A 25750-nucleotide genomic window follows, 5' to 3' on the forward strand; every position below is an offset into this window, starting at 1 on the left:
AACCCCAGGACTCCATGGGGGCACAGAGAACAAGCCCCCACCCCTCAGAACTTACTATCTAAAGGAGGAAGATCCAGGGTGTGTGAGCCTCGTCTGTGTTCTGCATTATACTGACTCGCCTGCAGTTTGCAGGATCCAACGGGCCTTTCCGGACCACAGTCCTGGATGGGCCCCCCTCCCCCTCACTCCTCCCATGGCCTCTGCTGCCTTTGCTCACTCTCTGACCCCCAGCTGGCCCACGTCACCTTTGCTTACGGCCCAACCACGCTTGCCAACAAGCTTTTGCACGGCAGCTTCCTCTGCTTCCCCCTCCCTGCCCCTCAACCCCTTGGCTTTAGTCAAAGCCTCCTCTCCAGAGTCACTTAACGGCGTTATGACCTGACACTTTGTGCTGTGTGCAGTGACACACGCAGGGAGGCTGGGGGGGTTTTGCTTGCCATCTGCTCCTTCAGCTCATGGAAGAGGCTCACTCACATGGGGAAGGAAGGGAGAGATGTAAGGACTCGGCTGCCTCCGCCCACCCCCCAGCTTTGCTTTCCTCACCTATAGGAGTGCTGTTGCCATGAAGTGGGAGGACCACGCTGAGGAGCCTGGAAGTGGATGCCCCCCCCCCCCCCAGGTAGTCGGGTGCCTCCTGGAGGAAGGGGCAGCTGGGTGAGGGTAGCAGAGGGCAGGGGGCCTCAATGAGGAAACCAGGCAGAGAATAAATGTCATCTCTCCCGCCCTGCTGCTCAGCGTCCTTAGTCCTCCCTGGGGGCCGATCCGGGAAGAGGGTGCTACGAAGCTCCTCCAGGCAGCGGGTCCAGGCTGGGCCAGGGGTGATGCAGGGGAGGCCTCTCTGTGGAGCCTGCGTGTCTTCTTTTATTCTCAGTCTAAAAGCTGGAACGAGCCAGGCTTCTCCACACAGCCTTCCAGGTGCAGAGCGCGAGGGGGTGAGAGGAGAAACTGGAGAGTTCTTAGGGGACAGGCGTAGCTGGAGGTCACACAGCACTGCTCCTCAGGCCCAGGTAGGGCGCGCGTGTGGCAAATGGTCTCAGAGGAGCCGCTCCCGCAAATAAGGACAAGAATAATGGCACATTCCCCATTTTCATTTAAAAATAGTCACGGTGAGGACAGCTTGGCACTTTCTAAGTGCCCGGAGCTGTTCTGAGCTTTTTGCACCGTTAACCTCGGATCTTCACAGGGGCCAGAGGACACAGGTTCTATTGCATTTATTTCCATTTTACGGATGAGGACACTGAGGCACAGAGAGCCTCAGTCACTCCCCGAGGTGACCCAGCGGGGACAAAGCCAAGAATCCGGGAGCTGTCGGGTGACCGCTTCACATCACATTCCGGTGAGGCAGCGGGGGCGGGGCTGCTGTGCCCATTTTTCGGAGGAGCAAGCCGAGGTTCTGAGAACCGGGTCGCCCGCCCCCGGGGAGGCAGGGGAGTGGTTTGGACTCGCCACTCGCCGGGCCGCAGGCCCCCCGGCGGGCCAGGTCGGGGCGGGGGCGGGGGCGGGGGCGGGGGCCGGGGCCGGGGCTCTTCACCCGGAGGCGGGGGGAGGCGGGGGGAGGCGGGGGGAGGCGGCACCGCTGGGCGCGAGCCTGGGCTTCCTCGCACGGTGCGCTCGGGCGGGGAGGCGGTCCGCCGTGCAGCACGAGGGTGTGCGCGCCTCGGCGGGCCCGGGCCCTTTGTCCGAGCCGGTGCGCGCGCGCGTGTGGTGTGCGCGTGCGCGCGCGCGCGTGTGTGTGTGTGTGTGTGTGTGTGTGTGTGTGTGTCCGCGTGCGGGGCGGGGCTGGGCGCTCGGCCCCGCCCCCGGCCCGCCCCGCCCCGCCCCCGGCCCGGCCGAGCTGGTATTTTTCCACCCAGCAGGATGGGTGATGCTGAGAGCAGCCCGCTCAGACAACAGACACGCGAGGTCAGGAAGGAGCCGCGTACACGTTACCGCTTCCTCCGCGCCGCCGCCAGCGCCGACCCCCGGGCCCCGCCGCAGCCCCGCTGGCTCCCCGGCTCCGAGCCCCGAGCGCCGCGAGCCCCGAGCGCCGAGCCCCGGCCACGCGGACGAGCGACGAGCGCGGAGCCCGCCGGCCCGAGAGCGAGCGGGAGGGCAGCCCCGGCCGGCGGAACCGAGCGCAGCCGAGCGCAGCCGAGCGCGGCGCCGCGGCCGCCCCAGGTACCCGAGGGACGGGGCCCCTCCCGCGCCCCGCGCCCCGGGCAGCCCCGGCCCCCCCCGGGAGCCCCCGTGCAGGCGCCCTCTCGCCGCCGGGGGAGGGACGGGGGCCGCCGGCTCAGCCCCGCCGCGCGGCTCTCATTGTTTGCCCGGCGAAAGGGCTCGGGCTTCCCGTGCAGGCGGCAGGTGTGCGTGTGCGTGTGCGTGTGCGTGTCGGCGCCTGTGTCTCGCCGGGTGCCTGCACGAATCTCCGTGTCCCCGCGTGTGTCCGTGTGGCCGAGGGGGCTGTTTCTGCAGCTCTCCAGCAGCGTGCCCTGGGCGCCCCAGTGTCTGCCTCTGTACGCCGCGTCCCGGGGCGCGCGTGTCTGTGTGTCTGTCCTGGGGTGTCTGCGATACCTGAGTGCGGCCGTGGCCGTGTGCCCTAGGGTGTGTGCGCTCGCGTGTCCCGGCGTGTGTCTGCTGCGAACCTGTCTGTATGTGGCCGTGTCTCCGGGTACCTGGCAGTGCACGTGTGTGTCCCAGACTGTGGCCGTGTCTCTGGGCTCCTGGTTGCAGGCGCTTGTGTGTCCTCCGCGGCACCTGAGGGAGTGTCCCTGGTGCCTAGAGGGCCAGACAGCCAGAGCTGATTCTCCAGGGCAGGCACTGAGTCGAGAGGGGTGACAGGGGGCAAGGCTCCAAGGGTGCTGCCCGTGTGTGGCGTGCAGGTGGCAGTGCCAACGTCCAGCCGCCTTGAGTGGCAGGACACAGGCCCCGAGGGATAGCTGGGGGCCAAGTGGGCAGCAGGCAGGGACACATCCTCCTCTTGCCTTTTCTCCTTCCTTTGCAGGGTTCCTCTTTTGAGCAAGAGGTTCTCGTCCCCCTCCCACCAGGGAAGCCAGACAGAGAATCTCAGGGACCTTCTCCAGCGGCCCCAGAGCTTCAGCCTGAACTGGAGGGGGGGGACCTGTGGGCCACCCCCAGCCCCCCACATTCAGAGGGAGGTGTGTGCCGGGCAGGGCCACCAGCCTGGCTATTTTGGTCACTGCCTGGCCCCTGCCAGATTCTGGCGTCCCCTAGGACCAGCCTCAAAGCCTTGGGAGGTAGCCCGGGCCCCCATTTCCTGCCTGGAGAAATAAATCAGCTCAGTAACTGCCCCGACACTTGAACGGAGGGTCTTTGGGCTGAGGTTTAGCGGCGCGTGGCTGGCTCCATTTGGACTTTGGTAAATTGGCCCACGCTTTGGCACTGCTGGCATTCAAATAAATGTCATGGAGGAGATCTTTTTAAAATTTCTTTTTAATTTTTTTTTCTTGGCTAGAAGGGAGGGGAGCTCATCCAGAGTCTCCCAGCCAGAAGGAGTTTATTTTTGTGAGAAAGAGCGGGTGACTGCTTAGCAACCGCCTGCCTCACTCTCGACCAGGGAGTCATCCTGAGAGTGTGGGGTGGGCATGAGAAGGTGTGGGGGTGGAGTAGGGGAAGGAATTTAATCAGGATGGTGTAGGGGGATTAGAGGGATGTCCGTGCCGGAGCGCCCTGGCTCAGAACCCGCCCCGGGGTGGGATTGGCAGAATAACCAGAGGTCCTAGGCCTGGCTCAGCCCCTCGTTGACCCTGTGCAGCTTTTGGAGGGGGTTGGGCTCAGTTTCCTCATCTGTAGAATGGGTGAAGTAGACTGGTTATGGGGTCAGCGGGGACCAAAAGGTAGGAGCGTGTCCCCAGAGAGCTCAGATCAGTTACCGTGCCTCAGTTACTCAGTAGGTGACCTTGGGTGATTCTCTTGGCCTCTTGGGACCTCAGCTTGGCTGTCTGGGCAGCAAGGACGCCAGTGCCAGCCTCACTGTGTCCTTGAGGGGATTGAGGGAGATGAGGATGAATAAGCCTGTGGTAAGCTGTAAAGCCGGGCTCGGCTTCGTAGCTGCCGATTAGAGAGTGTCACGAGGTCCCAGGTCACTGGTATATGGCAGGGCCAAGGTGCACTCCTGAGCTTTTGTCCTTTGGGGATACCGTCATGCTGGCCCAGGATGCAGCTGCAGTGGGTCTCCTCTGCCCGGTTCCTCCCCTCTCCACCTGCAGCGATGGGGTCACAGCAGCTGTGCAGAGTCAGGAGGCCTGAGTGGGAAGTGCCCATTTTAGAGATGGGCAAACTGAGAGCTGCCTAGGGGACTTTGCCTTGATTGGGCAGTGGCAGGAGCGGGCCTCAAAGGTCTTCTTTTGGCCAGCTGTGTGTTTGGGCCCCATGGACCTTTAGTCAATGATGTGCTGAGGATTTGAACTTGGACCTCAGTCGAAACCTGGGGAAAATGAGGGACAGAGACCCCCTCCCATCCTCAGGGTTGGAGGATGAGTGCCTGGGACCCACTGACACCTCGGTTCTGCCCCTCATTATTCATTTTCCCTTCCATGTGCCTTCTGGGGGAGCCCTGCCACTCTTCCTACACAAGTGTCGGTCCCCAGGAGGGAGTTTGGGCTCTGGGGGTGGTATTTTTTTAACACCTCACTTTGGGGGTTTGACTGTCAACCTGTCAGAGGACTTGGGAGCCGTACTTCACTGAAAGTCCTTCCAAAGGTCCCAAAATGATTAGATGCTTGTGAGACATTGAACACGTTCCTGTATATAGGAAAGAGCTGACAAATAAATTACAAGGAGGGCCCAGAATCTAGCTTAGCCTCAGCTGGAGGGGGTCTGGGCAGGAGGAGGGCTGGCTTTGGAAGCCCAGGGTCACCTTGGCAGGTGCAGGAGGTCATAAGCAAGCGTCAGATTCTTTGGGGCTCCATCTCACTCCTCTGTGTTGGCCAACTTGGCACAGGTGTTGGTTTGAATTTATGGGTTCTGGGGAGGAACTGTGGAAATGCTCAGGGTGGCCTTCAAATGTGAAAGTGAGGTCTTTTTAAATGTGCCTCATCTAGCTGTTTAATAAACCTTGCTTAAGGTCAGTTCTGGCCTGGCACTGAACTGGGGATAGAGTATTGGCTTTCGAGGTGCTCAAAGTGCAGAGGGAGATAGGACAGTGACCATGCCCTCCAAGGCGTGCCGTGAGGACTCGGGTGACTGAGTGTGCACCGATGGCAGGGTTGTAGGCACTTCAGCTTCTTAGAGGAGGCGATGTCAAAGCTGGCATCTTCTGTGACTGGAGGAACAGTATGGGCTGGCATTCTGGGCAGGGGGTATAGCAGGTGCAAAGGCACAGTGACATGAAATAGCCAAGGTTGTTTGTAGATAAAGTCTTGCAGGGTTCCTGCTGGAGAAAACAGGAGCCGGGTGGTAGGAGGGCCTAGGCATTGGGTAAACCGGCTTGAGCTTTATTCGGAGGGCAGCAGTGATAGAAACAGCATCAGACTGGGTTTGGGGGCAGCAGTGGGAGACGCCAGTTAAACCTAGGAGCCCAGAAGACCCCCGATGGTGGGCAAGGTACTAGGCTGGGGTCCAGGAAACCGAAGGTGGCCAGGCCACTGCTGGTCAGGGCACAAAGCATTTTCCATGCCACTGAATCTTGCCTGGAGCTCTTTTTGTAAACACAGGGTAAAGGCCCAGACATGCTGTTTAATAGGTACACAGGCCATTAACTTACTGGCTCTGAGCTCCCTGGGAGCATGAAGCCCAGGAGTCTTTAGGGTGAATTATGTCTGCCCTGGACAGGGGCTTTGGGGTTTCCCCTCTAACCTCACCTGGTCAGAGGTTTCATTTGGAAACCTGAGCTGAGGGGCAGGTTATGGGTGGCCAAGAGAAGCCAGAGGGAATGGAAGTTGCTGGGAATTGCAATAAAATGGTTTCTAAAGCTCTGAGTCAACCAACTCCCTTATAAAAACCAACGTACAAACAGCAAATCACCCAAAACAATAAAAGGGAAGGGGAGTATAGGGGACAGGGGTTGGGCAGCAGTAACTCTAATCAGGCATAGAATGACCTGAGTTACTTTTTACAAATTCAGGTCCCCAGGTCCAGCATGGACACACTGAATCAATCCCCATGGGGTGGAGCCTGGAATCTGTATTTTAAATTTCATCATGTGATTAAAAAAAAAGATTTTATTTATTTATTTTTTATTTTTTTTAAAGATTTTATTTATTTATGAGAGACACACACACAGAGAGAGACAGAGACAGAAACAGAGAGACACAGGCAGAGAGAGAAGCAGGCTCCATGCAGGGAACCTGATGTGGGATTTGATCTTGGGTCTCCAGGATCACACCCTGGGCTGAAGGCGGCGCTAAACCGCTGAGCCACCCGGGCTGCCCAGATTTTATTTATTTATTCCTGAGAGACAGAGAGAGAGAGGCAGAGACACAGGCAGAGGGAGAAGCAGGCTACCTGCAGTGAGCCTGATGCAGAACTCGATCCCAGGACCCTGGGATGATGCCTTGAGCTGAAGGTAGACGCTCAACCACTGAGCCACCCAGGTGCCCTTAAAAAGAATATTTTTAAATGGAGATACGATTTACATGCAGTGAAATGCAAAGATTCTGTTACAGTTTGATGAATTTTGACAGATTTGTACATCTGTGTAACTACCATTCGGATTAAGATAGAGGATATTTCCAGCTCCCCTAGAAAATTAGTTGTCTCATGCCCTTCCCCTCCCATAAGTGACAAGTTTCTGATTTTTGTCACCATAAATTAGTTTTGCCAAGCCTAAAACTTCATATAAATGGACTTGTCTAGTCTATGCTCTTTTGTGTCTGGCTTCTTTCCACTTGATGTTTTTGAGATCCATCCATGCTATGGAGTGTATCAGGAGGTGATTCCTTTTATTGCTGAATAGTATTCCATTGTATGGATTTACCCATCTTTATCCATTCGCCTGTTGATGGACGTTGGGGTGTTTCCAGTTTGGAGTGTTGATGAATAAAGCTGGTATGAACATTCCTGTGCAAGTCTTTTAGTTGGCTTATTATTGTCCATTTCTCTCAGACTGGAACTGCTGGGTCCTAGGGTAGATAGCTGTCAATTTTTTTTTTTAAGATTTTATTTATTTAGGGCACCTGGGTGGCTCAGTGGTTGAGCGTCTGCCTCTGGCTAAAGACATGATCTTGGGGTCCTGGGATCGAGTCCTGCATCGGGCTCCTCACAGGGAGCCTGCTTCTCCCTCTACCTGTGTCTGCCTCTCTCTCTCTCTGTGTCTCTCATGAATAAATAAATAAATAAATAAAATCTTTTAAAAATCAAACATAAAATTGTTTAAAAAAAGATTTTATTTGGGGGAAGGGGAGGTTGAGGGAGAAGCAGGCTCCCCGCTGAGCAGGGAGCCTGGGATCATGACCTGAGCCAAAGGCAGATGCTTAACCAACTGAGCCGCCAGGCACCCGGTAAACGTTAACTTTATGAGAAATTATCAAAGAATTGTTTTAGTTACAAAAATAATACACCTCAAGCAATACAAAACTGTATAAACTAAAAGTGATCCATAAAGATCATTAAAAAAAAGTGCACTCTCCTCCTCTGTATGTCAATTTGTCTGTCTTTCTTTAATGACAATAAAGACCCATAAGATTATACATTTTCCTCTGCATACAGCTTTACCCGTATCCCTCGGCTGTCTCTGTGGACTTTTATTTTCCCTTTTATTACTTTCTAGATCAGTATTCATTTCAGTTTTGATTTCCTCTTTGACCTGGGGCTACTTAGGAGGATGTGTCCAGCAAGCTAGCTGGAGTTTCGTTTCGGTGTCATTGAAAATGGCATCATCCCGTTCTTGGTCCCGCCACTCAGCCTTCAAACAACGGACCATTGTGGAGCCACCCCTCCTCAGAACACACGGCTCTCCCAGGCCATCCTGAGTCTGCATTTGGGACTCGCTGACCTAGTGTGGCCTGCCTTAATCACCGCCAGCGCCAGCGCCGCCAGCTCAGGGAATGCAAAGCTCCCAGCCGGCGACTTTGAACTTCCCCTGAAGGTGGGCCACGAAGCAGGCCGGGGCCATTCGGCATTCTGAGATGGGAAGGAGCTGATGTTTATCGAGCACCTGAGATGCCTTATCTCCCTTCCTGCTTATAAGCCGTGTGCCTGACTTGGGGTTTGTACCCCCATCTTCTGGATGAGTTCACGCAGCCTCAGCAAAGTGCCCTGCTGAGGCTCACACCGGTGGGAAACGGGAGGTCGACGTAGAACCGGAGCCCGTCCTGATCCCACTGGTGGCGCTGCAGAGGCTTCCTGAGCACCTACTGGGTGTCAGGCAGGGCGCCAAGGCTGGGAGGGGAGGGACGGTAAAAAAAAAACCGGCCCTGGAGCTCAAGTGGCTCAGTCTCACGGAAGGGGAGAAGATCTCTATCAGGAAGAGGTTAATGAACAATTCCAGGAGGCTTATGCCAAGGGCAGGCAGTGGTCCAGGCAGCAAAACGTGGGGAAGATCTGAGGGAGAGTGGTCCATTGGCCGGGGAGCGAGGAGACTTCGGGAGCTTTGGGTTAAGCCTTCCCGCCCGTCCACTTTCTGGATCAGAGACCGAGGTCCCAGCGAGGCCGATAAGCTATCAAGGGGCCATTGTTCACAAGCTTGCGGTTCTTCCCCCACTCACCCTCCGCTCGGGGATTCTGTTGAACAGGTAAATGCCAAGGCACTGTTTTAGCCTCTGTCTCAAACTCCTGATGATCACGTTCACAATTCAGATCCAAATTTTATCCCAGCTGATGGGAAGGGGGAGTGAGAGGACAAAGATGCACCCATCCAAAAGATCCCTTGGGGTTCGGCTGCTCGGGAGACCCCTGCAGAAGCCGGGGTGGGGGTTCCTGGAAGGCAGGACCGCTGGCTCCCGCGGGCCCCTCTGGCTCCTGGCGACGGTGCGGAATAGAATCAAGGCAATTGCAAGAGGGCTGGAGGGCAGGAGAGCTGAGTTCTGGTTTTGCTGGCTTGGGTCCTCCCTAGCCTCCCCATTAAGCAGAAGCTTGGGCCACATCTCTGAGGGGTCCCTAGGGTGGGCGTTCCGAGAGACCTGCCCTTCCCCACAGCTCCTAAGTGCTAAGCCACTCCCTGCCATGGTCCACCGGCCCTTTCCAGCAGAAAGTCTAACCCACGCCAGGTTGCCTGTTCCCTGGGGGGTGGGTGAGCGGTGGACGCGTGTAGTGGATTTCAGCGGAGTCCTGCTCCAGGAGTGCAGGGCACCAGAAGGGGGCAGTCCCGAGGGCTCTGCCCTCGTGCCCCATTGCCGACCGGCCCCTGGGGTGATGGCTGCGTAGGCTTCACTGAAGACGGGACCATGATTTCAGGGACAGTCACGCTCTCACCAAGATGGTGCTTGGTATCTCCTCTCTGGGTGGGTTTCCCTACAGCTTGAAACAACTGGCCCCCTGCCAGCCCCTGTGCCTCCGGGCACCTGTCTGTATGGTCTGTGGGCATGCCACTGTCCTGCTCCGAGGCTCCCGGTGGCTCCCTAGTGCTTTGTGAAGTCAAGTTCACACTTCTTAGCCTGACATTGGAGCCTGGGGATCTGGCTCCTGGCCAGTGTTTACCCTCATCTGCTACCACTTCTCCCCACCTCCTCACGATTTGGCTGGTTTCTGCTCTTAAACAAGCCTCGGGCTCTCTTGCCTCTGCCCACGCTCAGTCCACAAGGCCCTTCCTCCCTTTGTCGTCTTCTTTTTTTAAAGCAGGCTCCATGGCAACGTGGGGCTCGAACTCACAACTTTGAGATCAAGAGTTGCATGCTCTACGGACTGAGCCAGCCAGGTGCTCCTCTCCCTTCTCTTCTTCTTTCCCCTCTTCCAGGGCCATCTTGAAGTTGCCCACTCATGAGGCTTTCCTTCAGCCCTGTGACTGTGCCTGGCACATAGTAAGCACTCAAAAAGGATCAGATGAGACAAAGTGTACATTATCTCACCTTGCTCAGAGCCTCTGTAGGGCAGAGTTCACATCTTTGTGATCTTCCCTTTTATCTCTTCACCTGGTTGAGATCACATCAGGGGAGGGATAGAGGCTCCAGTGTCCGGCATAGGGCCTGGCACACAGTAGGTGCTCAGCACACACCCAAAAGGCTGTCTGATTCCGTCTGCTCTAAAATGAGAGCCTATAGTTTAAACATCTGAGTGGGTCTGGGCTTGGAAATTTTATTCATCCATCATCATCCGTATGTCTTGGTTCTAGGCCCCAGGGATGTGACAGGAAAATCAGACAGACCAATACCCTCATGGAGCTGACCATGAAATAGTTTAATGAATTATTGCAGCAGCATGGGGCACGAGGGTTTGGATGCAAGATCAAGTCCCAGGCCCGAAAAAACACTACCAGTTGCTGCAAAATGGTCTCCCAGGGACAGCTCTGGACGACAGGCATGCTTTGTGTTGTCCACATGGAGTTTTATACTTCAAGCCAGTATTTTTCAATGTGGATTTTTTTTTTTTAAGATTTTGTTTATTTATTCATGAAAGGCACAGAGAGAGGCAGAGACACAGGCAGAGGGAGAAGCAGGCTCCCTATAGGGAGCCCGATGTGGGGACTCTGGGATCACACCCTGAGCTGAAGGCAGATGCTCAACCACTGAGCCACCCAGGCATCCCTGGATTTTTGTTTGTTTGTTTTTTGTATCTGCATCTGGTCATTGTCCGGTGTCCCTGAACTTCCTTCCATTCCACTTGGCAGTCCCCCTTGGGCTCTCCAGCATGATGCCCAGTGCCTCCCACCTCCAACTGGCTGCTTCCTCAGTTAGGTCTGGTCTGGCTCTGGAGGCATGGAAACGTCTTGACAGTGGATCTCTAGCAGGTGGAAGCATTCTGCTCTGTTCATTCACCAGGGCTGGCCGCAGCACAGGAGACAGATTCACGGAGGCGGGCTTTATGTTTATAACCCTCCTGTGGGAATCCTTAGTGCTTTCACCAGGGCAGTTCCAGGCTGGAGTGGGGAACTCCAGGCAACCCCCACCCCACTCCAGGTAGGGCTCCAGGTAGGGCTTCAGGTAGGGCTCGCAGTGCACCCCCACAGCAGGCCCCCACCTTCCCCACCTTTCCCACCTTCCCCCACAGCCCCTCTGTGGTCAAGCTGCTGTGAGTTGGGGCGGGGGGAGGGACTCCAGGCAGAGAGGATAATTTGCCTCCTTGAAATGCTAAAGATTCAGCCTTCTGCGGGAGGATCAGAGGCAGCCACACTGCCTGCCCGAAAGTGAAGCCCTAAATCTGAGACCTGGAATGTTTTCAGTATATCTTGTTACCTTGGCTGAGCCTGTGAGTGAAGTCCAGTGATCAGTACCCGTTTGCTAAGTCTCTTTGCAGGATGCAGCCAGCCTCCCCTGAGCCGTGGAGAGGCTCCTCGGTAGTTGGGAGGCTGAGAGGCACAGGAGAGGTTTTCTTCCCTCTCCAACCTTTCAGTTACCTCTGACCCCTGCTTGCAGTTCTCCCAGGCTCAGGGGTCGTTGCCACATCTTGGCTCTGTCCTGGGATATGGTAACAACAGCAATGATGATGACATACCAGTGCTCCTCAGACTTAAGCCCAAGACGTCACCTGAGAGCTTGTTCAGATGCCTTTTTCTAGGCGAGAGAACTGAACGGGGCTCTGAGATCCTGCATTTTTAACCACCCCCTAAGCTCTGTCAATGCTGCTGGTCTGGGAACCACACTCTGAGTAAAAGAGGTAAATCACAGCCCTTGGGTGCCTGGAAAGCATCATCTCCCTGGCCATCACAAGAGATACCATTATTCCTATTTTGCATGTCGAAAGCTGAAGCCCCAGAGACCTCACGTAACTTGCCTGAGGCCACACAGCTGGGAGGTGGCTGAGCCAGGCCAGGCCAGGCCCTCTGGGCCAGCGCCACTTTGGAAAGGATGCTGGTGGGGAAGCCGTTTTCTACTGAACAGTGTCCACGGTCCAAAAGCCACAGGAGGCATTTCAAGGCAGCCAAGTCGGATGTAAATCAGGGAGAGCCCAGGGCCAGCCAGGCGGTGCTGACAGCAGGGCAGCCTGAGGCAGTGTGTCAGGATCAGGTCTGAAGTGGGACTTGCTGCTGGCAGCCGCCTGGTGTGGGGAGCCGTTGGGGGATGCTCACAGCTCCTAGAAGACCAGCGTGGGGCCTTGTCACTCTTACGACCTCATTTTTTAGATGAATCCCAGGGTGGAGGGCCGGCTGGAAACATTGGCAGTGGGATATGTGGAAGCTGGGAGCTGGTGCATTAGTTGTTCAAGTACAGGTTCATCCTTGCAACTGGGGATCTGCTTGAAGACAAGGGTTGCTGAGATGTGCTTGGCTGGGGCTTTATTTTTGCACCAGGCATCTGCCCCAAGCACCCAGGAAGAGTAGAACAGATTTAGAATCTAGGTTCTCGAACTTGTGGTCGCAGGATGTGCGGTCTGGTCATCACCTGGGAGCTTGTTAGAATGTAGAATCAGGGCCCCACCCCAGACCTGCTGACTCAGGCCCTGGGAGTGGGGCCTACCAAGTTTTAAGAAGCCCTCCAGGCTTAACTTTGAGAAGGGCTGATTTCTCCATCTCTGGCCAAATGCCCAGAGGTCATCAGGGAGGGTCAGTCCCAATCTTTGCTAAGGGCTGAGAGTACCAGGGCTGCAGGGGGTCATTCTATTCCCCAGTTTTCTGATGGCCTAAACATCAGGTAAAGGGGCATGCATAAAGTTATACAACATACCTGAGGCAAGGCATAGGTCTGGATTCTTAGAGTTGCAAGTGGCAAAAATCAGTTCAAACTATATTTATTTATTTATTTATTTATTTATTTATTTATTTATTTATAAAGATTTTATTTATCTGTTCATGAGAGACACAGAGAGAGGGAGAAGCAGGCTCCCTGAAGGGAGCCCAATGTGGGACCCGATCCCCGGTCTCCAGGATCATCCCCTGGGCCAAAGGCAGGCGCCAACCGCCAAGCCACCCAGGGATCCCCCTGTTCAAACTATTTTTTAAAAAAAGAAAGGAGGGAAAGAAGGAGAGAGGGAGGGGAAGAAAGAAGGAAAAAAACATTTACGGATTCTTAACTGAAAATCCCGAACTTCAGGCATACTTCAGGCATGGCTGGATCCAGGTGCTGAGCTATGTCATTGGGACTCCGTTTCTTTCTCTCCATTTCTGGGCTCCTGTGTTGGTTTTATCTTCCTTGGGGTACTCTCAGCTGCATAGGATGCTTCCCCTCCCAGCAGAATCATCTCAGTCTAGAAAGAGCCTTTTTTTTTTTCCAATATTTTTTGCACAAGCCCCTGTCATTCCCTCTCATTGTCCAGCCTTGGTCAGGTGCTTATCCTTGAGCCAATTGTCACAGCCCCTCTGGTTGGCTAGGCCTGGCTCACATGCCCACCCAGGACCCCATGGGCTGAGAGTGGGTAAGCATGTGTCTCCAGGTGGAAGAGATGTGAGGCTGCCCCCAGAAGAAGTGGCATGGGTGCCAGCAGGCTATATCCACAGGGACTTAGTGCCATTCTTGTCCTCCTCTTTGAGCTGGGTTGCCCTCACACAACTGCTTAGATCTCAGGCCAGATAGAATTATACTCCTTTTCCTGGTTCCCTTAACATTATGCTTATAATTGTGCATTAAACATGCCACCTTCATCTTTTTCTTTGTCCCTCTTCCCATGGTATAGTCCAGGATAGCAAGTTACACGTTGCCACAGCACCTACACCTGTTGCAGGCATTACTAACCCACCCCAGCCTTTACAATGCCATGTGTCCACCCAGAAAATGAATCCTCTGTGGTATCTGTGTCACATGTTGGCCATTACCGTGGGGTTGTGGGGTTGTAGAGCAGGGACCTCAGCTGTGTTCTAGTACCTGAAGCAGTGCCTGGCACATCGTAGGGGCTCAATAAATTTTAAATATATATATTTTATTTTGGGGCAGCCCAGGTGGCTCAGTGGTTTGGTGCCACCTTTGGCCACCCTCCTGGAGGGTCCTGGGGACCCGGGGTTGAGTCCCACATTGGGCTCCCTGCATGGAATGGAGCCTGCTTTTCCCTCTGCCTGTGTCTGTGCCTCTCTCTCTGTGTCTCTCATGAATAAATAAAATCTTATAAAAAAATATATATATATATTTAAGTAATCTCTCCACCCAGCATGGGGCTCAAACTTACCACCCTGAGACCAAGAGTCGCATGTTCTACTGACTGAGCCAGCCAGGTGCCCCTTAAGAAATTACTGACTGAATATTGCTACCCCACAGTGCCTTGAACACTGGGCACCTATAGGAGCCCGTTGAATGTGGGGGCCCTAATGTAGTAATGAGCTTGTCTAATTTGGGGGGAGGGAGCTCTGTAGACTTGCTGAGGCCATGTGTCTGAGTCCAAGGAAGGGCCTCAGGTACATTGAGGAAACACTTGTCTACCCTACAGGCCTCTTTCTGCCCTCCCACAGCTACTCCGTTCCCTGCACTGTTAATCCATTTACCTGTTCATTGAAATGTGTGATCTTATTTGATAAGAAACCATTTCCTGGTTTTCTGCATTTTTATATTCTAGGAAACCAGGGGAGCCTTCCAGCAAAGCTCTGCTGGTGGAATGAGAGGGGCAGAGGTGATCTTCCTCGACTTGCATTTTTTCCCAAACCGAGTGCCAAAGAACAGGAGGTGTTCTACTTTAAAAAAAAAAAAAAAAAAAAAAAGCCTTCTGGGGTCAATGACATTTGGCAACTGCTTGACTCAGCGAAGTTCAACAGATTTCCTTGGCACTGTGATTCCTGGAGCCTTTAACCAGTCGATGAATTATCATATTCTCCAAGAGTCTGGGGCCCCCAGGCCTCCCTCAGCCCCTCTGTCTTGTCTTGATGTGTCCCTTTGCTTACAGGGACACAGTCATTCACAGACTTGGGCCTGTGACCAGGCTGGTATGGTGCCCCTGGGAGTGCAGGCTTCTGGGGCAGGCTAGGGCAATGGCAGTGGCTTATGTTTGCAGTCCCCGGCATAGGCTGCCAGCAGTCCTCGCTGCTGACAGTTTGAGGAGCTGGGTATGTGAGCAAGTGTGGATGTGTGTGCGTGGGTGCACCTGTATGTGAACTCGTGGGTCTGTGTCTGCATGTGTGTGTGTGAGCATGCATGTGTGCATGGGCGCCTGTGCACCCTGGTTTTCCCAGCCCTGGCCCCACTGGGTGTTGACTTGTCCTCTCCCAGTGTGTGTGAGTTGGACAGTCACACGTAGAAGATCCCAAGCCCTGCATACAGTCACAACCTGACCAGATCTTTTCTTCTTTGCTTCCTCTCGTTGTATTAGGTCCAGAACAACAACTTTTGCTGAGGAGCCTCCAAAACGTAAGTGGCATTTGACCTCCCCATGGTGTTGCCGTCTCACCAGTGTGGGGTGCCCAGGATCTCAGTGTCTCCTTCACGCTTGAGGAGGAGGAAGCAGAATGCCCAGGGCTTTGGGACCTTGTCCATGTGTCACCTCTGGGTGTTGGGTTTATGGCCCCGGTTGGCCACCTATGCCTCACTGTGTAGGGGAGGCAACCCTACAAATGCTGAGCACTGATTTTGGAGTCTGGCCTGGACCCCATCCTGGCTTTGCCACCGAGCAGTGATAGGGGGCTTCTTGAGTTAATTCTGAGGATTGGGGTCAGACACACATAAAAGGGTGAGATGCTTGGCTCCCAGTACTGATAGGATGCTCCTATCAGGACTTGGGGCCACTGTCCCAATTGTCTCATTATTAAACTTTTTACTTATTTCTTTTTTAAAGACCTGTTCATTTGAGAGAGAGTGAGCATGCGTGAGGGGGGAGGGGGCAGAGGGAGAGAACCTACAAGCAGACTCCCTGCTGAGTGCAGAGCCCCTCCCCACCACCCATGAGATCCTGACCCCAGCAGAAACCAAGAGTTGGACGCTCAACTGACTAAGCCACCCTGGTGCCCCTAAACTTTTTCTTTTTAAAAAATTGAAAACCTTCAGAAAAGTGGAATGGAGAATACAGTGAACTCTTGTATACCTTTCACTTAGATTTTCCCATTGTTAACATTTGCTACGTTTGCTTCATCTCTCTATATGTATGTATGCTATCAAAATAGTCACATTAATACTTTTTTTTTGCTGACTCATTAGGGAGTAAATTACAGGCATGATGCCCCTTTAGTCCTAATCCTTTGACTGTATTTCGTAAGAGCAAGGCCATTCATTCTCTTAAATAAGCACATGCAGTTATCAACCCCAGGACATTTAACATTGACACAATTTTGTTATCTAATCTACAAATGTTAATGACGTTTTGCTGACTGTCTCATATTTACAGAAGCTAACCCCCCCCCCCCCCCATTGGTTCAGGATCACAGTGTTTTTATAAATGGGGCAGGAACCTGAGTTTTCTGCAGATTACTTCTTCACCTTGGTTTAAAACATCTTTACTTTGAAAGTCTTTTTTGTTCTGACATTCAGTAAGGAATAGATTTTACGACAGGATACCCTGTGTGTTCGCCCATACACACACTTGAAAGTGAAACCAGTCTCACAAACCCGCAACTTCAACATCTTTAGGGCTCTGTTCTAGTCTGTTCTCTTTTGTAAAAATGATTGTCCAAAAAAAAAAAAAGGATTGTCCTGACCCTTTAAGTTGATTTCATGACTCACTAGTAGACTCTACTCTAGAATGTGCAAACCACCCTGGCTTCTTGGGTAGAAATTTCTCCCAGGAGGGAAGGTAGTGCCTTGACCCAGCTCTTACTGGTCCAGATTTGGAGTTTGGCTGATGTGGGGACACCTAAGAAGCCAGGACTGGGAGAAAGGCCCTGAGACCCTGGCCCTCTGCTGCCTATAGTGGGCCTGACCCAATCATCAACAACCCCCCCACCAGGCCACATGACCCCATGGAGACCTGTTCTTTATGCTGTGCCATCAGGCAGGCATATCCCTGGTGGCTCAGGACACCTCCCTGGCTAGCTGCTGAGTGGGCATGGAGATGTCCTAGTCCATGTCATTACCATACTGCTCACCAATGTCAGTAAGAGTGATCATGAGCATTTATTAAACTCCAGAGTCATTACCATACTGCTCACCAATGTCAGTAAGAGTGATCATGAGCATTTATTAAACTCTTTAACAGCATGCTAGTTATGGCACCTAAAGCAGCAGCACGTTTTAGCCCACAAGAGTCTTAGGATGTGGGTGCTGCTGTTCTTTTTGTAAAAATGGCAGGTACATTTATTGAGTGCTTACTGTGTGTCAGGTACCGCCAGGCACTTTAGAGACTCAGTCCTCAAAATAGCCCTATAAGTTAGACACTGATAGTATCTCCATTGTACAGATGGGGAAACTGAGGCACGGGGAGGTGAATTCCCTCCTCCCAAGGTCACCCAGGTAGGAAGGATCTGAACCCCACCTCTTCTGACCCTGGTGCCAGCCCTGCTCTCTCCTCCCCCCAGGCTGGGACCAGACTCCTAGGCCAGCCCATTCCCAAGGCCTTGTGCTCGTTAATAAGTAGCCTGGGGCAGACCAGGAATGAGATGCCTGCTGCTGCAAAGCTGGAGTGCACTGAGTGAGTTCTGCTTCCAGATAAAGAGTCTTGTGCAAGGCTCCCAGCCCCCAGCTGGGCTGGTGATTTTCCGGGCAATAAACAGATAGAAGCCTCTCCTACTAGGTGTGCTGATCCACCCACAGTTGGTGGGAGCCCATTTCACAGGAGACACAGCAGAGGCTGAGAAGTGGGTTTGCTCTCAGGCCTGTATGACGCCTCCTCCACATGGCCCTTTGGGTTTATTCTTTCTGGAAGGGCTCCCGGGCCATGTGACACGGCAGGCAGCAGGATTTGGAGGGAAGGCGGTGGTCACTAGGGAGCACTCCCAGGCGTGTAGGTGTGTGGCCCTCTTACAGAGGCCTCCAGGCTCCCGTCTGAGGAACCTGAGGAACCAGATGACAGACACTCACAGCCCCTCAAGGCGCGCAGCAGGGAGGTGATTGAGAGGTGGGCGTTTGACGGTTGTTCAACAGACTTGGAGCTGTTAAGGAACCGGCCAAAACTGTGATTGCTGGCAGTGGGAAGTCCGTGGAGCTGGAATATCACGCAGTTCTGGATTCGAACCCCTGGCTCCGTCCTATGCCAGCATTGTGGCCTTGAGAGGAGAATCACTGGACTCAAAACCTTGGCTTTCCCACCTGTAAGATGGACCAATAGCAGCACCCAGGAGGATTAGAAAGCATGTATGGTATCAGGGGTAAGGGTCCCTTTGTCCCTGAAGCACTCAACAGGCCTAACAAAATCAGTATGGAGCACCCCCGTACATGTTCTAATTTCATCCCCCTTGGCAGGATCCCTTAGCTCAGTCCCCTCATTTGCCTCTGCTGAAATCAGATCTACCCTTTTGGGTGTCTGTGGTCATTTTAGCTGCAGGGGCCTGCTCCCCCGCCCCCTCCCAGATCCCTCCAGGTTGTAAACTCAGGCAGGGGAGGGAGTGTTCATACAGCAGACCTGTGACCCCTCCAGTGACAGCGACACTCTCTTCACTGGCTCCCTGGAGGAGCCAAGACAGTGAGAAAATGATATTTACTGTCTGTCTGCCCTGATCATAAAAATGATACATTTAAAAAAAATTGAGATAATTTGACATGCAACAGTCTCTAGGTTTAAGGTGTGAAAACATTTTGATTTGATACATTTCTACTGCAAAGTGTGATTGTCACTGTAGCATTAGCTAACACTTCTGTTGGGCCACATAATTACCATTTCTTCTAGTGTTGGGAAGTGATGTATTTTTTAAAAGATTTTATTTATTTATTCATGATAGACACAGAGAGAGAGGCAGAGACATAGGCAGAGGGAGAAGCAGGCTCCCTGTGGGGATCCTGATTCAGAACTCGATCCCAAGACCCCAGGATCACGCCCTGAGCTGAAGGCAGTCACTCAACCACTGAGCCAGCCACCCAGGTGTCCCGGAAGTAATGTAGTTTTAATAGGGAAAAGTTGGAGAGCACAGAAAAGTCAAAAGAAGAAAATAAAATTCATCTCCTTTCCTGCCATGGAGACATAACCACCTAACAGTGCATTTGTAAATGTGTGGGTGAATATGCATTATTTACATTTTGCCTTTTAAAATTGAACTCACCGTGTGGCCGTGTTTGGGAGCCAGCTTCCCACCCCCATTCCCAATCAGATTTCTTAGCGTTTTTCTGGGTATCGATCTTCTAAGTCAGGGTCAGCAGATATTTTTTTAAAGGGCTAGGTAGGATATATTTTGGTTTTAGGGTCTTGTGGTTTTACCTCCACTGATCTCAGATGGTCTCACATCTGCACTTATACCCAGAATGCAGTCACAGACAAAATGCAAATGAGCGGGTGTCATTTTATACCAGTAAAACTTTATTTACAAAAATAACCTGCTAGGGCAACCTGGGTGGCTCAGCGGTTTAGTGCCGCCCTCAGCCCAGGGCATGATCCTGGAGATCCAGGATCAAGTACCATGTCAGGCTCCCTGCATGGAGCCTGCTTCTCCCTCTGCCTGTGTCTCTGCCTCTCTCTTTGTGTGTCTCTCATGAATAAATAAATAAAATCTTAAAAAAAAATAACCTACTAGATCTGGCCCTGGGGCAGGGGGAGTGGGGCAAGTTTGCTGATCACTTGCCCACCCCCTATCCCCACTTCTTAATTGCTTTAGTTTGGGCAAACCATCATTTATTGAATTAATCCCCTAGTGACGAGAGATTGGCCCATTGTAGTTTCTCTTTCATGTAAACCACTCTCCTGTGAACATCTTTCTTTTTTCTTTCTATTTTTAATTGTGGTAAAATATACATAACATAAAATGAACCATCTCGACCATTTTTAAGTCTACAGTATAGTAGTGTTAAATATATTCACATTGTCATGCAATGGATCTCCAGATCTTGCAAAACTGCGTGCACTGAACATCTCTGAGTAGGCATCTTTATACACTGGTCTGGTTGAAAAGATTGGAATGGCTAGCCTAAAGGGAGTGTGCTTTTTTAAGGTGCTGGGCACATGTTGCCAAATATTGGCCCTCAGAAATTACCCTAATTGGGATGCCTGGGTGGCTCAGAGGTTGGGCCTCTGCCTTTGGCTCAGGTCGTGATCCCGGGATTTAGTTCCACATCGGGCTTTCCGCAGGGAGCCTCCTTCTCCCTCTGCCTGTCTCTGCCTCTCTCTGTCTCTCATGAATAAAATAAAAAGTCTGAAAAAAAAAAAAAAAGTCTGGAAAAAAAAAAAAGAAAGAAATTGCCCTAAGGGAAGCCTATGCCTATCTTCAGTGACAGCCTCGCAGGCCTCAAGAGGGAGTAGTACCACTTCCCTGGGGAGCCCCTGCCTTCAGGGATTCAGGGAGCCATGGCTTGAAAACAACCCATCCCAGAGAAGCAGCCCCCAGTCTGCCAGCCTCCCTTTTTTGGAAAAAAAAATAAAAAATCAATAAACAAGATGTGTTAGGAACACTGGACCAGACTCTGAGTTTAATTAATGCCCTTTAGAGAGAGGAGAGGTGTGGTTAAGACCTCAGCTCAGGTGTCCCATGAGCCTGGGCATAAATGTCATTTGGCCTCTACCTAGCTGTGTGACCCAGGGCAGGTCACTTAACCTCTCTGGGCCCTCAGGTCCTCTGTCAAAATAGACATGGTGTAGAATGATGTAGAATCTCTCCTCTCTGATTGGAAGATCAGGGAACTCTGAAAGTTCTTCACATGGTGGCTGGCACTTGCTGCCCCCCCCCCCCCGCCCCCCAGCCCCAGCACGTGGCAGTTGGGATTGCTATTCTTACTGCTGCTGTCAGGATTACTTTTAACACCTCTGTCACAGTAGTCTGAATATACAGACAGTAACAGCATGTAGGCCGTTCGCAGTTCTCAGAAAGGTTTTCCATCCGTAATACTTGCATTATTTTATAGCATAGTTATTATTACTGTCCATGTGTAACAGGTGAGAAATTTGAGGCTTGGGAGGGCAGCGGCCAACTCGAGGTCAGCCATGTGTCAGGACAGGGAGCCTGGGCTTTAGTCCACACCTTTGGCTTACACTCTGTTCCACACAGCAGCTGCTGGAAGCACAGGCCTCTGGGCGACCAGGGCAAGCAAGAGCCTCTTCTTCTGGTCTCACCTGTTGGGGGAGGCTTGGGCCTCCAGTGGAGAGAAGACTCCTTGCTTTCTTTTCCTGTCTCTGGCTCTTAGCCCCAACAGTGGACAGATTTTTTTTTTTTTTTAGGAGAGAGGTTACAATTCTGTGTGTGGGGTCCCTCCTCCCACCCCACCCCCATACCACCAAGCATTCCGGCACTCCCTGGAGGTCCTACCTATTAACTCACTTCTGACACTGTTTACTTTGGGATGGCGTCAGATGCCGCAGGTTAATGATTCAGCCCTTCCAAGGCCGACCTCCTGCTCCCACCTCACTTCTGCTGCCTGTCGCCCAAGTGTCAGGATCATCACCTGTGCTTTCGGACACCTGGCTGTAAATCGGAGCTGTAAATCGGAGCGTCCCGTGACCTCCGCCATGGGTTTGATGAAATTGCTAAGGCAGCTCACAGAACCCAGAGAAACATCTTATGGACCAGATTAGTGGTCTGTCCATAAGGGCCAGAACGCAGGGACAGCCACAGGGAAGGGATGCACAGGGCAAGGTGAGTGGGAAGGGGGGTGGAGCTTCCACGTCCCCCTCTCCAGGGGCCACTGTCCCCCCACCCCCCACCCCCGTCTCCATGTGTGCACCGGGCTGGAAGCTCTCTGAATCCAGTCCTTTTACATTTTTATGGCAGCTTCATTACTTTAAGCATGATTGATTAAATCAGTGGCCTTTGGTGATTGAGTTCAGTCTCCACCCGCACAGAGGGTGGGACTGCGAGTTCTAACCCTGGAATCGCGGCTGCTTCTCCTAGCAACCGGCCCCTATAGCCTTAGGTACAAGCTAAAAGTCACTCGTTAACATAACAAAAGACACCTTCTCACTCTCATCACTTAGGAAATTACCAGAGTTATAGGAGCTCTGCCAGCAACCAGGACAAAGACCAAATATATTTATATATATTAGAAATCACAATATCACAGGGTTTTTTTTGTCGTTTTTTCCAGAAACTAGCAGGGCATGTCAGAGACCAGAGCTGCCTGCCGAGGTGAAACCTGAGAGGGGCTGCGGGAGGTATTCCCATCTGTTAGTCTGTTCTCAGCCAGCAGCGGATCCCAAGTCCAGAAACCGAGGCTCCCCGAAGCAGGAGCCTCCCGGATCCTAAAGCTGCAGACGCCTCTGGGTTTGGCAGGCTGGCTCCCTGGGGGAGGGTGCCCGGGGTCAGTATTCAGGCACGACCGCCCAGAGGGTCCCCCAGGGCCCCACCTTTATCTACCAGCTTCCCACCAACATGCTGGGGGACCTTGGATGAGTCATTTCCCTTCTCTGGGCCCTCATTCTCCTCAGGTATAAAACAAGGATCTGGAATCTTCGCTGGGGGAGCTCCTGGGCTGGCAGTGCCCAGCTTTGGGCATGAATCTGAGCTCAGCCACTTAAGAGCCAGTGCCTGCCGTGATGGCCTCCCTCTCCAGGCTGGGTGTTCTCTATAAAGCAGACAGAAGCGCACATGCCCCAGAGGGTCTATCGCGTGCTTGAGGGCTGGTGCCTACCGCAGCCTGGCAGCCAGGTGCACCCCCCGCCACGGTGGGGCTGTACACTTGGATACCTTGGCTTCCCATAATGGATTCTCGCCCCTACTCCTTCATCCCTAGGAGTAGCCAGAGGCAGTTCTGAATCCCCAGCTCCCCTGCCTCACATGCCCAGCCTGACTCCGCTGACTCAGCTCCCACGTTACCTGGCACAGGTGTTCTCTCACCTCCAGATTCCCTCAACTTTGTTCTTTTCATCACCCCTGAGCTCTTGCTCTGTGGGCCCCATCAGGGCTGCCCTGTTGTAAAGGGCCCGTGCCTCCCTCCCTCCCTCCTGCCACAGTGAGGGGACATGGCTCTTATTTATGTTTTCTTTATTTTTTTTTTAAGATTTTATTTATTCATTCATGAGAGACACACACAGAGAGAGAGAGAGGCAGAGACACAGGCAGAGGGAGGAGCAGACTCCCTGCAGGGAGCCCGATGCAGGACTCGATCCCAGGACCCCAGGATCACACCCTGGGCCGAAGGCAGATGCTCAACCAGTGAGCCACCCAGGTGCCCCTTATTTATGTTTAAGAGCTGAGTGGTGCTCTGGCCTTCTGTTTGATTCCTAGTCTTTTCTAGGCATCCTACCTCCCCGACCATGCACCTGACATGAGAGCTTTCTCTTGTCCATTAATTCCTGAGGCCCAGAGAGAGGCCAGGGGTTGATAAGGACTCTAGGGACTTCCCACTGATTAGTGGGAAGGGTGCCACGATCAGTTAGCAATGTCTGAGAGGGGAGCAGGATAGGTGGAGGTGGCATTTGGGCTCATCAATGAGGTGAGGACTGACTATAGGACATCCTTGGGAGTGGGCACCCGCTCTGCAAAACCTGTGGAAACAGGGAGGAGGTTAGAAGACCTCGAAAGGTCTGGGCAGCTACCGGGGAAGTGGCTTCCTCTGAGTGGGAAGAAACAAAAGAGCATGCCTGTGGGAGGGTGGGACCCCAAAGTCCCAGGCCCTTTAATTTGTACTCCGTTGAAGTTTTCAGACCAGGAGGCCAGAGTATTTGATCCCTCTTATGACCTCAGGGCGTGATCTTATTTCATATGCATAAACATTGTAACAGGTGTCATATTTTGTGCTGGATGCGGTAGTGTGTGTGTGAGATTCCTCCAGATACTCTGAATAAAGTTGCTAGATGCGATACAGGGCATCCAGTTAAGGAGAATTTCAGAGAAACAGCAAGTCATGTTTTTAAGTATGCACTTTGCAGTCTGAGTAAATCTAACAAGCTTACCTGGCAAAGTCATTTACCCAGTGGCCAGGGAGGTCATGCTTGCAGGCTGGTCCCCATGAACCAGTGGCAGGAGCCCTTTGCCCAGCCCTAGCCCCCCTTGCTGTGGGTCCCTGAGATGTTGCGCCCTGGGCATCTGTGTCCTCCCCCACGCAACAGAAGGGCCAGCCAAGGTGATTTATGAGATCTGTTTTCAACCTGGAGATGCTAACTGAGTACCTGTGACACCCCGGAACTTTACGGTCCTTTCCTCATTGGAGGCATGAAATGGTCCTGTGGCAAAGTTCTCATGTTCTTTGCTTTGTGGATGAAGAAACCAGGCTCAGGGAGGTGCCCTGTGATCCCGTCCCGGCCACACAAGACTAGGGGTCCTGTCTTGCATGCTTCTGGGCCCCAACTCCCCACCCTGCCCTCCTTCCACGTGTGTGTGTGTGTGGGGGGGCTGCCCGGTGGGGCCCTACTGTTCTTTCTGGATTGTTCCCCCCCCCACCCGGCTCTCCTGTCCTGTGAGGAGCCCTCAAAGTTAAATGAATTGAGGTGTTTACTCAGCATTCCTGTGTCCATTCACTAATGCACTGAGTGTTTTTGGAGCACCTGCTGTATACTAGGCATAGTGTGGGGCAGTGGGGATAGAGTGAGGAATGAGGCAGGAAGGGAGAGATGACATAAATGATCACACAAACCATGGTTTGGTTGCAAAATGGAACAAGACATTGTGTCCCGTGTCGTGTTCCTCTCCCCCACCCAACCAGTGCAGTCGTCAGTGTATATAACCAGGAGGCCAGATCTCTTAGGGTGGAGGAGGGAAGTAACCTTGGAACGCAAGCCACTTCTCATGAGCCTGTCTGCCTTCCACCCTCCTATCCATCCTTCCTCTTGATGAGCATTGTGAGGCTTAGAGAAGTGCATTGACGTGGCCAAAGTCACACATCCCCTTAAGACATATGACCTCCACTCCTCCCATAGCCAGCCCTTCTGCTGTTTCCTGGCTGTATGAACCCCAGCCAGCCCCATCTCCTACCTGGGCTTCCATTGCCCCATTTGTAAAAGGGGTCCACAGGAGGGTGGACCATGATGCCCACCAGGCTAACTGGCAGCAAATAGGAGAAAGTGGTTTGGTATAGTGAAAAGCTTGATGCAGCTATTTCTTATTAATGTATTTTATTAATAATGGCTATATTAAAGTGCTTTCAAGGATGATTTAGTCACATTAAAAAGTCCAGACATCGAGGAAACTCTTCATCCCAAAAAAACTAGAAAAGCCACAGCTCTGGAAGATCCCTGGGGGCAGGAGCTGCTTCTAGGTACTGATCCCCTCCCCCTCCCAAATCTCTGGCCTTGCCTGTGTCAGCTGACCCCCATGTGGCCTGCCCTCAAAGCTTCCTTGTGGTTGAGGACTGGGCCTGCTGGGTGCCTCTGGGGAGAAGGGCCACCCCCAACTTCTTCAAGAAATTAATCTTATTTCATATGCATAAACATTGTAACAGGTGCTAGTGTTACAAACATAAGTAAGACACTCAGTTTTTTTAGAATCTTACAATCTATGCGGTGAGACGTAGGTGAACATATGAATTACATCAAAAAAATTTTTTAAAGATTTTATTAATTTATTGCTGAGAGACACAGAGAGAGAGAGAGAGAAGCAGAGACACAGGCAGAGGGAGAAGCAGGCTCCATGCAGGGAGCCCGATGTGGGACTCAATCCCAGAACTCTGGGATCACGCCCTGAGCCAAATGCGGACGCTCAACCACTGAGCCACCCAGGCGTCCTGAATTACATTAAAATTGAGTATCAGCTTTTTTTTTCTTGTCTTCTTGAGAAACAATTGGCATGCATCACTGTATAAGTTTAAGGGGTGCAGCATGACGGTTTGTTATAAAACGCTGTGGACTAATGACCACAAGAGATTCTGTC

At 52.6% G+C, this 25750-nt stretch overlaps 1 protein-coding gene across 1 annotated transcript in view; it reads left to right on the forward strand.

Moving 5' to 3' along the window:
• Positions 1-1860: 1860 nt before the first annotated feature.
• SLC6A6 (solute carrier family 6 member 6) overlaps positions 1861-25750 on the forward strand; it is an 85325-nt gene continuing 61435 nt past the window's right edge. Inside the window, exons 1-2 of the mRNA XM_077857693.1 lie at positions 1861-2157; positions 15256-15293. Coding sequence (XP_077713819.1) covers positions 1865-2157; positions 15256-15293 — 331 coding nt within the window. The 5' untranslated portion in view covers positions 1861-1864. The remainder of the gene's footprint in view (positions 2158-15255; positions 15294-25750) is intronic.

This window comes from Canis aureus, chromosome 19 (genome assembly GCF_053574225.1).
Source record: "Canis aureus isolate CA01 chromosome 19, VMU_Caureus_v.1.0, whole genome shotgun sequence".
Lineage (NCBI taxonomy): Eukaryota > Metazoa > Chordata > Mammalia > Carnivora > Canidae > Canis > Canis aureus.